Here is a 16,087-nt window from a genome sequence, read left to right on the forward strand (position 1 = left end):
TTAGTAAATGTCTTGGTTAGCTCAGCGATGGAAGAGGTGAAGAAGGAATTATATAGTGAGGCTATTTCAAGGTCAGATTTGCTGGTATCTGGACAGGGGTTTTTTTTAGTACCAGGTCTGAGGAGGGAATTGATGGAATTCCAGAACTGTTTGGGGTTTCTAGCATGGTTTTCTTGAAGTTTGATGTAGTAAAACTTTTTATCTTTAATAACTTGTTTCTTGGTAAGGTTTCTTAACTGCTTATACTTGAGGAATATTTCGGGTTGCTTGTGTTTAAAGTAGGTCTTCCAGGTTTTATCCCTTTGGAGTTTTATCCCTTTGGAGTATTTCAAGCTTCTAAAGTGAATCCATATATATGTCTTCTGAAATTTGAGCATATGGCTTCGGCCATATGAATTTCGAGATTTCAACTCGAACATTAAAACACGCGCACACACACACACACACACACACACACACACACATACACACACACACACATACACACACACACACACACACACACACACACACACACACACACACACACACACACACACACACACACACTTACCTGAATCTGTAACCACAGCGGAACCTCAGAAGCGCAAATTCAAAACCTCCGGTATTCGAGGTTTTGAATTTCGCGCTTCTGAGCTTTTGCTTTTTTCAGGATTCCACTTTATGGGCTCAAAATACTGAATTTCAACATTTCAGTATTTATTTATTTATTTCAGTTTGATTACCGGGATGGTCCACTGGGCTTGGGGCCCGTTTTCAGTGGAAGCCCCGGGGAGAAAAGCTCCAACAAGGAAATACAACAGTTTAAGTATTTTGATTATAAAACAGTTTCAATTAACATGCAAAGTCATAGACAGTATGTATTACAGATAGCAGGTAGTTAGAAAAGAATAAACACTAACAATTTCAAATTATTGTTAAGGAGGAAAAAGGCTTACATAATGAAAATTCAAGTTTTACTGTTTTTTTCACCTAAGCTAAATATTTTTAGAAAGTAATAGGAAGGTGAATAGGAGGAGGTTAGCCTGGAGAAAAGGGAGAAGATAGTTTACGAGTTGTAGGCTGAAGGGTGCAGTTGCAAATTCTGTTTAGATAGAGGTAGGAATGAAGTTGGGTTTTGAAGTTATTAAGGTTGGTGCATGTCCTTAGCAATGAGGGCAGGGCATTCCACTTTTTAGCCAGGGTAAAGGATAAGAGAAGCTGACCTGCAGGGCGCTGGGGTTTTTGAACTGTGATCAGGTTTTGTTGAGAAGATCTAAGTGGTCTAAGGGGGATATAAGGTTGTAGAATATTAGAGAGAGCAGGGCAGTTAGAAGGGTGTAACAATCGTTTGAAGGCTGTGGTGATTTGGAGGAAGTTAAGTTGATTGGGAAGTTCAAGCCAGTTTAGAGAGTGAAGGGAGGAGCAGTGATGAGAAGAGGATTTGGCATTTGTGGCAAATCTAGAGATTTTCTTGTAGCATAGTTCCAATTTGGCGGTAAGTGTGGATGAAAGATTAGTGAGCAGGGGAGCTCCGTACAAGAGGGAGGGAAGGAGGTAGGTAGAGGCAAGGGTTATTCTGGAATGAGGAGAGAGGAAGTGGTTGTTTCTATACAGTAAACCTAGTTTTATGTGTGTTTTTTTGATGTTTAGCTGGATATGGGTATTAACTTTTAGTTGATCATCAATTGTAACACCGAGAAGTTTGTTGGAGGGTACAATTTTGATAGAGGAGTTACTAAGGCTGGTAATTTCAAATTAGTTTTTATCAAGGGAGGAGGATTTAGAGGGGGAGAAAAGGAGGGTCTTAGTTTTGATAGCATTTAGGGAGAGATGATTTTTGTAACATCCAGTTTTCAGTGGTTGAGAAGGCACTTTGAGTTAGGGCTTGGAGGTCTGTTAGGTTAGAGGCAGAGCAGATCAGTGTGGAATCATCAGCATATTGCACAATTTTGGTGTTAGGGGTGGCTTTGTGGAAGTCATTAATAAAGATATTGAATAATAATGGGCCGAGTATGGAACCATGAAGTACTCCGGTAGGGGAAGGAAGAAAAGTAGAGGTGGCTTGGCCCCATCTCATAGCTTGGGATCTGTTTGAAAGGTAGCTGGAGAACCAGGAAAGAGTCTTTGGGCAAAGGTTGAGATTAGATAGGTGATTTAGAAGGTGGGTGTGAGAGATGGTGTAAAAAGTTTTGGATAAATCTTGTAGGACAGTGAATACTATATTACTGGAGTCACAAGCTGAATTGACAGAGTGCAAGAAGGAGAGAAAGGCGGTATTAGTACTGTGTCCTGGGCGGAAGCCGTGTTGGGTAGGAGAGAAAAGTTGGTGCTTGGTAAGGAATGGCAGGAGCTGCAGATGGATACATTTTTCTAGGATTTTGGAGATAGGGGAGAGAATGGCTATAGGGCGGAAATTTGAGTGGAATTTCTAAAGTGAATACATATATATATATATATATATATATATATATATATATATATATATATGTATTCACTTTAGAAGCTCGAAATACTGAAATGTCGAAATTCAGTATTTTGAGCCCATAAAGTGGAATCCTGAAAAGAGCTCATATATATGTCAGTTGACTGAGTTTTCAGAAACTCAAAATTCATATTGGCGAGATGATATGAATGGATTTCTGAAAACTCGATAGATAGATAGATAGATATATAGATAGATAGATAGATAGATAGATAGATAGATACATAGATAGATAGATAGATAGATAGATAGATAGATAGATAGATAGATAGATAGATAGATATGCTACTGTGGAGGACTCCACGTTATTAATGTTATGTTAGTTTTAGGTCACATTGTATCAAAACTGAATATGGAATGGTGTTTATATAACCAGTAAAGTGTGGATATTAATCTTGGCCATTTTCTTATTAATTCATTATTATAATATATAGTATTTTATTTATTTTCCATCTTGAGATTATTAAATTAGTAACATTTATCAGCTTTGAGTCATTTTGAAACCATTAATGCAACAATCCATTAAAACTAAAAAAAGACATGATAAGTCAATTACAAATGAACCTCAATTGTTAAAAATATTAAAATACATGTATATGATATAGAAGCATTGTAATAAAAGCAATGCTGGCACTCTGTTATTAAAGCAAAAGCTTCTTTTTCTTAGCTGACAGATCAAAATATGAAATATATCACCTGCATGAGTAGTTGGAGTAGTGGTTGTTACATGACCTGTAATCGAAATAATAAGGTAGTACTTCAGTTTCATTTAGAAATATATATTCATACACTTCACATTTTCTAATGTTGTAATTACCATCAGTAACCATTACGCCTCTCTTAAAACTTATTTTCCTCAATGTCTTTAAATCTTTTTGACATAGTTCCAAATATTGCATCTGTCAGCTATTAACACATTTGGCAAGCCATACTTCATCAAGGAATCTAGCCAATTAAAGGATACTACATTTGCTCAATTAATACTGCATAAACATCAAGAATGAATACAAAAAGTATTAGACAAAGTTAGTTTAATGATCAAATGAGATACAATAAGTTCAAAAAGAATTTTGTATGATCTTGAATCCAAGCTAGCTCCTAATATATGTTCTGTATATTTCTGAATAATTAGACAAGAAAGTTCCATACAACTTGATTTAAAAAAAAAGTCAATTGTTTTAAGAATATTTCCTTCTTGAATTGTAAATATACTGGCTCTATATTTAATAGACTTTCCTACAACCTATTAGCTTGGATTGAATCCCTATCCTCTCAACATATCATATCTTTAAAAATGAACTTGCAAAATATGATGACTTTCATATAGGAATTACCTAAGAAAATTGTCCAGTTTTTGATCAAAATGTTCCTTGCTCAAAAGATCTCTTAATAAGCTAACAGAACTTCTTAAAATAATGGTTCGATAACAGCATTTTTAAAAATAGTTAGTGACTTAATGTTTCTAATATAGATGGCAGATTGAAAGAGGAAGAGAAGTCCCAGACTGGATTCTTGTTAAAAGAAAAATACTTGGTTACTAAGAAAATGCAGGATTTAGCAAATAGGAAATAAAAGTAGTCTCAGAATATATGAAGTGCCAGAGAAATAGAATATAGCAGTATGGGGAACTTCTTAAACATGAGGGCTTTCAAAAATATTAACTATGCAGAAAGGAGTCTCCTTTGGAAAAGAGTGAACTCAAAGATATTTTGATCCCTAGATAAAGCTAGAAGCACCTCTGAGATCTATAACTGGATCTAGATCATATGAGCGAATCACATAAATTGCGAACACTCATAATATTAACTGTAGCGGACCTTGAACTTCCTATTGTGGGGGGCTGTGCCCCCCACAACCCCTTCTAAACATATATTCCAACTCAGAGATCGTACTACAGTAAGGAAAGGGCAAATATCCCATTCTTCACTGTACGGGGATCTCAGAAAAAGCACTTTGAGGTCTGGTACATTCGATACTATGAGCATTCCCAATTTGTGCGATTCGCTCATATGATATAGACCTCTATAACTATATAGTGCATTTCTTATCTAGACAAAGAATTTATTCTGAAAACTACTTGGCCTAATTCTCTTATCACTTTATCAGCTTCGCTTCAATAAAGACATTTGCGCTGAAACAATGGAAAAAATTAAATAATTTTTGCCCTAGGGAAATACTTTTAAAAATAGCAGTGCTAATAATCTTAACCAGCTTGAGTAAAATACTTTCTGTCTTATGATGCAAATATATTTAACACTCTTGAAGCAGACGTTTTTCTAAAAATAATAATATAGTATTATTATAGTCACTAACTATGAAGAAATGGGTGAGAACATCTTTTCAGTTGATTGTATCACAAGTCATTATGTAAGAAAACATTGAGTTAATGAGTTTTTCACCAACTGCATTATGGGGGAGAGCAATGCAGCTGGCACAGTGGATGAGTGGCACAACAAATGGGTTTATAATTGATGTAGCAGTTATTAGAGGGAAGGCAAACTAGCATGGCAAAGTTCATGAATACCATGTATCTATCATTTTAGATAGCCTACTAAAGGTCAGCATGGAACAGAGACAACCTGGTTCATTATTGAGCTGAGGAAGGGGGAGATAAGAAAGATGAATGTAGCAAACACAGAAAAATGCACAAGGGTATCTATAGTATATGATGGGTGGGAGAAATGAAGGACCAATAAGGAAAACCATTAGGTATGCACATTTGAGTGAAAGGAAGGCATTTTAGTGGACTGGATTGCCCTATTTTCAGCATATCAAGAAGAAAAGCTGATGGAGTAAGTACAGTGGAATGGTTGGGGAAGAAAGAGAGAGAGAGGGAGAAAGGAAGGTAGTAAGGGCTGACAGACAAATATCATATGCTGAGACAGGCAGTATACATTAAAATAGTGAAGACAATAATGGATTGACATAGTCTGGGAGAAGTTGGATAGCTGGTGATGGTTTGAAGGATGGGCCATAAGCAACATGTGAGGACTGGCACAACAGGGAGGAGAACCTTGGAATGAGATATGACAAGAAACATGGCTGTAACCCAGGCTGGCTCAAAGGACAACTTTCAACTATCTGTCATCTGCATGATTTTTGTTATGGATGGGCTGTTCCTCTAGTGGCCCAATGGTTTGGGTCTGACAGTCACATGACACAAGTCACACCAGGAGACACTCTACAGTGCCTTATGTGAGCATTCAGCTGTCAGTGCACTTTGGATAACCCTAGCTTCAGCAATTGACCTTCTAAACCACTTTCAGAAGAGCCTCTGCCCCAACTTCCTGAAAATGACTGTGAAGTCCACCAATAATCACTGCAGGTACCTTCAGCAGGCTAATATCCATGCCTCTGTTGAGAGGCAGACCTGGTGACCCAACCCATGCCTCTGTTGAGAGGCAGACCTGGTGACCCAACAACAGAGGCATCAGTTAACTCATGTAGACTGCTGACACTCCTTAATTGCATCACAATTACCCCCTAAGGAAGGATGAGAAAACTCAAACACATTAGTGTACACATATGGCACACATACACTGGCAGTTACACTGTGTACTGCCATATATGGCCGGTGCACCTTTCTGCCAAGACAGCCACTTATGCCTCCTGCAACATCCTGCCATGTTCATTTTAAACTTCCCAGCTACTATAAAAGAAATGATATTTCTCAGTCCTTGTGGACCAGGTGGGGACTTGATGGCAATGTTTGTGCAATTTGTGGCTCTCAGCATCTCGGGATAAACAAGCTAAGGTGTAAAATTCCTGTATACTGATGGTTCTTTCCTCTGCAGTTATAGTGAACCATATTTTCTCTTTCAAATGCCACAGCTTGATGTCAAAGAACTGGTGTAAGACATGTAAGACTGATTCTTGTAATGTGTCTAACATGTCCCTGTTGATTACTCAACAGTCCCTGTAGCTAAAATGGTTTAACTATGCACACTATGTTTGATGGTATGAGTATTCCATGTAGCAGCCTTCATTCTTAGTGGATAACTAGGTCTTACATGGTCTCCATGTCTACTGATATGAGTCCAGTATCTGCTGGTCCATTAGATATTCATATAAAAGGTGTTTATGGTACCTTCTGTAAGTGTGCAAACCATAGCTTTCAAACTCTTAGCATACAAAATCTGGACAAAGTCAAAAATACTGATGGGTTAAAGCCCCCAAAATAGGGACACATTTTAAATATTGCTCTTATCAATTTGGAATGTTGCTAGAATAAAATGGCTTGTGTTATCATGCACTTTTAGAAGTATATGAAGTCTGCCAATCAAATGCCTGTCATTATTTAGTGAATTCAGTCCTCACTTATTTGCTAGAAAAATCCAGAAAATCACAAATTATATGAAGAACAAACCAAAATATGATGCAAATATCTGGACAGTCTCTAAAAATCTAGATAGTTGAGAGGAATGGTGCAGACACTGGTTTCAGTGGCAGCCAATAACAGATGTTATTCAGCTATAGTGGCTGCTACTCCTAATATGTTCATAGCATACAACAAAACTTCCCAGTTTCTAGAAAAGGTTTGCATCATGGTACTGTGCACTTGCTTTGTACATTTCTGTATCACTCCCCAGTGCTTTATGCTGTCATTTGCTTAATCTGTGAGCCGTATTTGCATGGGCATCCTTATTTTTATATCATTAATTGACACTGTCATTACAGAGTGATTTTTCACATTCCACAGCTGCAATATCCTTGTCTCTGAATCACCCACATCCTATGACTTGCCACCATCTGTGTTTATTTCTGCTGTGAACTGCACTAAATATCCTAGGATGCCTCCTAAATAGCCTGAAATATGAGCTATCTGAGTCACTGTTGTCACTGTTCAACCATAGCTTCTGCACAGGCATCATGCCATGTAAATGGAAGACTGCAACAGTCCTCCACTCATGCATTGTAAACAAATTCATGGAATTAGGCATAAAACTCTATGTAACTTGTGGGAAAGGCAGCTGGCTCACAGCCAGGACCCAGGAAGTTCAGACTGAAGAAACTACCTTGACAAAGAGTCCGGTCACCAGTGAAGTCCCCCAGGCTCTCTGCTGGGTCTACTCCTCTTTAACATTTATTTTTCTGAAGTCAAAGCCAATGTCAGTGGCCTGTAGCTTACCAAGTTCACAGAGTTATTTATTTATTTATTTAGTTAGTTAGTTAGTTGACATTTGTTATTGAGAAAGTCCTACTGGGCATGTGCCCATTTTCAGTGGAGGCCCCTGGAGAAAAGCTCCAAAAGCAATTTAGCAAAGTTCCAATTTTACATTGAAATTCAGATGCTGTTATCTCAGCAAACAAGTAAACCATTTGCATAAATGAATATTAGACAAGAATGATAAAATAAAAACTATATAAAGTCTAGCACAAACTCTGTTTCAGTAGAATACAATTATGGTTACATGAAAGGAAAAGCGTAGAGTAAGAATAGAAATGAAGGTAGCTATTAGTAGATAAGGTCAACAGATGGAAGGCTAGAAAAAGGGGAAGGTATAATGGCTCATAGGATGGGTCACGAGCTTGCTAGGAGCAATCATAGAATTCAGCCAAGATACAAACATCTTACAGGAAGGTCTAACACTGACAAATGACTGGTGCCAGATTCACAGTTTAAAACTCATTGCCATTCATGGAAACTATATAATTGATAAAAAACCCTTAAAAGTCGATACAATAGTCAAGGATTTAGGGACTCGTATAGATAGTAACCTGGCTTTTAACCAGCATGTGTATAAGGTTGTCAGAAAATAATTTTGTATCACTCAACTTATAAGTAAGGGTATGGCATTTAAGTGCAGAGAGTTTGTCATGCCACTGTACTCAGCCATTATCAGACAATTTATGGAGTGAAACACCCTTCGGTATGTACCTGATCTTACACAACAACTGGAATGTCCACAGAAGTTCCAAGTCTTTTGAGTTTCTAATACGATGATGGGAATGGACCCCATTCCTAAGTCAAAGTATGATTAAAGTTCAGCAAATTAGTATTGTTTCAGCCTTTGACATTAACCAGAAGTGCTCTTCCCAGCATCCACAATGTGCCCAGTAATGCATATGCAATTTGTATGGAGTTATATGTATCAGTAACATATCTAAGTATGACTGCAAATTATTTTTTATAAGACCTAATGCTCCTACTACTATTGAAGCTCCCTGTGTATCCTTCTTCCAAATTGCCTTTGTTTCTGCCTGCAAATCCTGGTATTTTATGACTTTGTGTCTCTCTGTACATTAGGCTCTGTAGTCACCAGGTGTGGCAATTTCAATGATCAGTGCTACTTTTGTCTTCTTTTCATCGACTACTATATCTATGTTTCTCACATCTATTTTTGAACTGATGGTAATGGGTGATCCCATGTGATATAAACTTCACCATTTTCTGTAATACTTTGTGGCTTATGTTTTCAATGTTTTTCAGCAACTTCAGTATTATAATGTTTGCACATTCCCCAGTGCAACAGTCTTGCCACATTATTATACCTTTCAGTATACAGTCCTTCTGCTGTTAATATATCACAGCCAGCAACAAGATGCGTGACTGTTTCCAATTCTGTTTTACAAAACTTACATTTTTCTGTTTCTCCTACGTGTTCAGTGGACTTTGTAAACAAATAGTTACATAGTCTACCACCTTGGGCCACGAATATTAACCTTTTGTCTGTTGTTTTAATTTCACCTCACCTTAACCATCCCTGCATTCACTCATGATCAATACAAGATTGTTTCAAGAGCTGTCTGTACTTACAACTATATTTTTGTTTTTTTCCACATTTCATTCCTTCTCATCTAAATGTTCACCTTATATTCTTTCTTTTGCTTTTTGGCACATTCAGTTGCTGCATGATTTTTATCTACTTCTGGTTTGATTTCCATTCCCACTTAACACCAATATGCTTCTGCTAAACTAAGCAGGGAAGTCATCTTGGATGTATTCTTTTCATGTTTTAAAACTTTCACTATGTTTGGGTCTTGTGAGGTCAGCAGATATGTATGCAGTCCTGCAATTGCAGATCTATACATGTAATGAGTTTCGAGGAGACCCATACCTCCTTCAGAACAGGAAATATATAGTCTTGTTACACACTGATTTTTATAAATCATTTGCTGAGCATGAAGCGTCCTTCTTTTTTCCTGTCCAACCAGTCCAACACCTTTAGGGGCCAGTCAATCACTCCAAAACTGTAAGTTATGAGAGGAAGGGTACATTCTTTAATAGCCTGGACTTTATTTCTAGCTGTCAGTGCTGTTTTCAGTATTAATTTTAGTCTTCTAAAATATTCCTTACTAAGTGTTATTTGCAGTTGTTCCTATTTTATTATTGATCCTTCATCAATTCCCAAATATTTATACATTCCCTCTTGCTCATTTTCTTTTATATCACATTCCAGCCCCAGGCTGATGTTATTTTGGTGCTGCATCTTTCCTGCTTTAAACATTGCTTCTGCACATTTATCAAGACCAAATGACATTCTTATATCATCTGAAAAAGTTTTGACCACTTGCAGTCTTTCAGTTCCTTATCTGATGAACTATACAGTTTTAAATCATCCAGAAAAAGAAGATGAGCTTTGTTGTTTTCTGGGGGCCATGACCTAATCTTTTAAGTAGACAGCTTAACAGGTTAACGGCAAGACAAAACAGCAGCACTAAAACTGAGTAATCTGGAATACCCCCTTTGAATCCTTATCGCTGGAATAATAATTTGTCCATTATCATGGCTTAGCTGCAAAGTGGTTTGCCAGTGTTTTATGGTTGCTGTAATGCAATTGCTTAGTGTAGGATATATCTTATATATTTTAAGCACTCTTTTATCCAGGAATGTGGGATACTGTTTATTGTTTTTTTGTAGTTTATCTATGCCATACTTAGATTCTTCCATTTTGAAAGTGCTACATTATGACTTTTAACAAAAAATGATCCTTTGCTCCATATGCCTTTCTTTTGTTGCCCTTTTGTTCTATTGCCATGATTGAGTATTCTTCTAAATGACTATAAACCCTGTCAGCATCAAATCCAGTGTATCGTCGGAAGGCAAGTTACTGGTCTATAGCTGTTAGGTTAGCTTACAGGTTCACTCTTAAGTAGGAGAATTGTTTTTTCTGCTGTTAACCAGGTTGGCATCTATTTGGGATGTGCATATAAATACTTCTTAGTCGTGGTTGTCTTCATGTAAAGACGTTAATACTTTTAGCCAGAAGTTAAGTACTGCATCTAAGCCTGGGGTCTTCCAGTTAAGAGCTTTTCTTAACTTTGTTACAATTTCTCTGGTCATTACTTCATCCCATTTCATATCCTGTGCATTTGAACTTCTTATTCTTACTTTTACTTCTTCTGTTTATTCAGCATCTTTGGTATGTTCCATAGGATATTCACAAATATTTCTCCAAAATGTATCTATTTCTTCTTTTTTTTTGGTGATGTTTCAATTTTTTTTGCCTTGTGTCCCAATTCTCTATAAAACTTTTTGGGTCATCAATAAATTGCTTGTTTTACACTTTCCCTTTATATTTATCTGCATACAGTCTAAGTTTTTCTGCCTGTGTTTATATTTTTAGTTTATTATTTGCGATAGTGCACAATAGAGCTGATCTGTTCTGATACTGCACATTGCTTTTATCATGTCTATCATTCTGAGTATTTTTTTTATCTGTTCCCTCTTCTATACCCTTCTAACAGTGACACTTCTTATCTTAATTACTTTTTAGTTTTCTCTATTTGATACTTCCATGATGGCATTTGATTTCTCCCCTTCCTTTCACTCACTGCCCTGTGTTGTTTGTGGTAAGACTTTATCTGTTATTAATTTAGCTGTACAGTAATATATCCTATTTACTTCTGTTTTATCACATGAATCTCTATGAACAGTCTTAATTACTGTGTTCATTTGTTTTATCAAACTTCTAACTTTTTGGGTTTTGTTGACTTTGTGTAGTCTATTTCTTTCTTTGATCTTAATATGTCTGTCCATCTCCATTAAATCAAGCACCTCCTCTCTTAAATCATTTTCTTTTAAACTGAGGACACATTCATTGTTCTCCATTTCCTGCAGGCATTCAATAAAAAGTTCCAAAGCATCTTCATGTGCTACATTCTCTTCAGTTTCTTCCTGTGTCATCTGTTGCTCTTTCATATGGGAACGCACTGGCCTATCAGTCCACAACATTGACTGCGTCGGACTTCCCACAGTTTCCTGTTCCCTCCCTTGCTGTGCATCTCCAACTGAACTTTTGTACTGCTTTCCTGTGAAAGGCCCCAAGGTATCTTCATATGGCAACTGACCGGATGTTTCCCACTCCACTGGTTTCTCCTTAATTTGGAGATCCATTGCTCTATCCTGCTGTGATGTTATCAGAGTTAGATTTTCTACACTAAATCCTTCACTTTGCAGGTAATACAGAACCTCATTTACTATTTCTTTAACTTCTCCATTAGTAATCCTCTTTTCTGCTTTTTCACTTTGTTTTCTTATTTTTTGTATTGTACAATTTTCCACATCCAGATTCCTTTGCCTGTATTTCTCTTCCAATATCTTTGATGCTGCTGCTCTTTTTGTATTGATTAGTTTTGCCTTCTCCTTTGCATAAATATGGTACCATATTAAAACTCGTTCTCTCCTATGTCCATATTTCTTCTTCAGATGTCACCTGCTCCTTCAATTTCTCCTTACATGGGGGAATGGTTGTTTCATTCTGCTGTGATATAATCTGTGTTAGACTTTCTACAGTAAATCTTCCTCTTTGCAGGTATTCCATAACTTCAGCTTGCATTTTTTTTAACTTCTACTTTACTAATCTTAAGTTCCACATTCCCTTTTAGTGATCTTATGTTTGTATTGTGAAATGTTCCATATCTGGATATCTTTGCCTGTATTTCTCTTTGAATATTGTTGAGGCTGCTTTTTGGTATTGATTAATTTGGCTTTCTCCTTTACATAAATATTGTACCATATCAGATCTCTCATTCTTTCCCATGTCCAAATTTTTTTTTTTACCTTACAAAAAGTCTCTAGATTTTGTACTTTATATTTTCACACGTCTGCAGTTACTTCTTTTTTCAAACAGCCCCATGTTTCTTGGTCTATATAATGTTTTTCATAAAACTGGTGTATTAATGAACACATTTTTTTTCTGAAGCTTCTGATAGTTTTTCTTGTGCAAGTATTTTTCTTTCCTCTAATTTCACTCTTATTCTTTTTGTATATCTTCTTTCAGGAAATTCTGGGCTTCTTGCATAATAGTAACAATGCATGATTTCTTTATTATTCTGAACAGTACACTCTATCATCTTTATGGCTCTTTTTTGATCTACCAGTTTTTGTTATTTTTGTGGACTACTACTTCCTTCTACAGCAGGGGGGAATCATCCTCCCCCTGAGCCTGTCTTGAGGATTTTCCACTATCATTTTTTTACTGTCCTGGCACCACTGTGCCTACCAGGATTGAGCACTTTTTTTGTCCTGGGTCTCGGGCCCTCAGCTATCATTTTTTATTTTTTAAACATACTTCTGTCCATGATATATGCTATACAAAATACAATCTATATATATATATATCAGTGTTGTCTTGGTGAGATTTTGTGAAAAACAGGGACCACCTCATGAAAGTACTCACAAGGCTTGAGAATGAATTCACTTCCTGCAATACTACTCTCCTTTGCTTGCTGATTTATCGTCTCTCCATTCAGACCCTCCCTCCCCCACATACTTCTACCCATGTCCAGTAAAACTGAAGCAATAGTGGGGCAGGGTCCATTCAGAATGGCTTGATACAGTGTGCAAAGTGATTCTTTGAAACTATTAACATCCATCAAAAGCAGACAGACAATATCAGGGCCTAAAGAAAGCCTATGTACATATGCACTGATATCATTATATCAAAGTTAACCTTGCCTCCAATCAGATTTAGCTCTCACAATGTGAAAGGTGTTACCCCCTTTATTGAAACTGCTGTGTTCTTTAAGTGAATCCCTGCTACCTGCAAACAGTCTGCTCAGTATCTCTTCTTATGTTGTGAGAATGCAACAGTCCAGTGGCATCCAATAGACCAGTTTGACTTTCTGATAATGGTTTTTTTTTAAGATAGATCTGCACTCATCACAGAATTGCCATGATTAAGGGAATTCCTTTAAATGATTCATACTACATGACTTGAAACCCAATACCCGTCTTACAATATAAAACTGATCATGAGAAATCAGTTGGCCATGCTTCAAGGAGAAATTTAATTTCATGTCATTTTCCTACTATAGTGTATTAACTACATACAACAAATGCCACTGCTGGCACTAACAGATGCGGAAACCAGGCTGTGAAAACCATTTTGCCATGGAAAATCTTTAATTCATTATTTGTTACTTCACAGGCCAATTTTTAATGTGATTTTCTATCACCATTGTCCTCATGGTGTCTCTTAAATGAGCCTGTGTTTGACCTAATGAGACACAAAGATTTACACCCAAGCAGCAGCTTCTGTCCTGAGGCAGGATTCGGTGAAAGACTGCCTTCTGGTGTGAAAGTGGGTGCAACTGCAAAGAAGTAGCTGCATCTTGCTACACTGTATTCTTTTTAATTAGAAACTCTTAACAGATTTTTGCAACAATTCCGAAATATCTCTTGACTGTCTTAGTAAATGGATGAGCGACAATAATTATAATGTCTTAAAGAAATAGACCCAGTGAACTCAATGCTGCAAAATTAACTAAGCTTCAATAGATCTCTCATTCTGTAGCACTTCATATCATCAGTATGCAAATCACTCTATGACCAGAGTAAAAATTAAAAGAGAGACAGTGGGCACTTTTGTTGGCCATTGCAAAGATGGGATTTTCTCAGCTAGTAAACTTGACCTTCCCAAATGAACCATACTATAGAGATTTTAAACTGTCTAAAATAATTTTAGCCAACTTAACTCCTGAATAACTCTACCAATAAGAAATCCTGTTAAAACCCCCTTGGCATCAAATCCTGTGACTGTCAAGTAAACCTGCTTCTGCATGGCCACATTTAATAGCTATATCATTCTAATGACACAATATCTAGATTGCTGCCTTTAAATTATACCTGCCTCATGTTAATGAATTAATCTAGCCATAAGAGCTTTAAGTTTCCCCATCTACAATGATATGTACTCTTTATAGTCCATATTTAGGACAGATAGTTGTATGATTATTTTATGGATTAGAGGAATCTTTTCTTAATTTCAACACACTAAAATTAGAGCTGCCTTCCAACGGTTGCAACTAGTCATCCTGAGTTATTGGTAACTAGCTTGTAGCATCAACTGGAGGTAATGGTAACTAGCTGTAGCATCAGCCTGAGGTAATGCTAAATAGCTGTAACATCATTAACATGGTTTATGAGACAACCATGATAATATCTGGCCTGGTAAGAAAGAGAACATGTGGATGCTGTATGACTGTCTGCTTTTTCAGGAGATTTAAAATGCCAGGGGAGCTAGGAACAGGGAAGCCATAGTGCACTGAATAATATGCAACAAATTCAGTTCTGTTTGGCAAACACTTGCTGTCATGTTCCAAAGCTTCTTTCTTCTGCTGATCCAGTAAAAAAGTGCATATGGTGTATTCTCTACCCCCAGTAAAGCTGAAATAATTTATTGGCTACCCTTGCGCTAAATAGTCATCTTATGCATTGCCATTTGTGGTGTTTAACATTATTTTATTTAGTTTTATTTTATTTACACATGGATGCATGCATTTGTTAACTGGATAAGTCACTGGTCCAAAATGTGGTGTACAAAAAAATTAGAATGGAAGAAGCAATAACAAAAAATGCAGATGTTACAGTGATAACTATCACAGTACAATATTGCAATAGCAAATATACATAATGATGAAGTAATACAGCAGCAATGCATTCTTCTTAATAACTATATATTGCAGTAGATTAAGATCAATGTTGAAGTGTGAAGAAACACATTTACAAAGAAGGTTAAGGTCAGATGAGGATAAAGGAGGTTGAGTGCAGTGCAGTGAGCAGCCCCCACTGCATTACAGTTTTATTTTCTTCTCCCCACCTTGTTTTCATCTTGCGAAGTCTGCCATCTGCACTAGCTCCCCCCTTGCATGGCAGCCTGTGTGACTAGCCCCTACATCATTGTACTCTGCTGCTCTCATATACTTAAGGGTCCCCTACAACTAATGGACACCAACACACATTAATTTTACCAATGTACTCGGCTACTGAGAATGGTCCTCTATAGTGGAGTTGATGCACAGAGTTATTGCTTATTCATTGCAATTTATTGTAAAGCCAAATATATTCATTTATCTTTACAATTTGGTATGCCTGGTTGCAATGTCAGGTTGCGCATGTGCCGTCATCACCCACTGCTAAACTGCTGAACTGGTTGGCATCCTGTTGATGGAAGTACATTTTGCTCTTTCATTAGAACATGTCTGCATTCAAATTCTCTGCTCTGTTCCACTGTAAAACTCTGATCATTTACTCTACTTATTTCTCCTCTCCTATGCACTGGCTGCTTGTTCCTTTCCTTTAAGCACACCATTTTGCCTGCCCCTGCTATATCTTTGTCCCTAATAGGAATGTGTAGTGTCGCTGAAGAAAAAAATTCTGTAATGTAATTACAGCAAATT

The 16,087-nt window shown here is 36.9% G+C and overlaps 1 protein-coding gene across 1 annotated transcript in view; it reads right to left on the reverse strand.

Moving 5' to 3' along the window:
- The window catches only part of LOC122788658 (deleted in malignant brain tumors 1 protein-like), a 1,289,564-nt gene that overhangs the window by 1,222,319 nt on the left and 51,158 nt on the right, over positions 1 to 16,087 (reverse strand). Inside the window, exon 3 of the mRNA XM_044055554.1 lies at positions 3,161 to 3,196. Coding sequence (XP_043911489.1) covers positions 3,161 to 3,196 — 36 coding nt within the window. The remainder of the gene's footprint in view (positions 1 to 3,160; positions 3,197 to 16,087) is intronic.

Source organism: Protopterus annectens, chromosome 14.part0, assembly GCF_019279795.1.
Source record: "Protopterus annectens isolate FY-2018-M chromosome 14.part0, PAN1.0, whole genome shotgun sequence".
Lineage (NCBI taxonomy): Eukaryota > Metazoa > Chordata > Ceratodontiformes > Protopteridae > Protopterus > Protopterus annectens.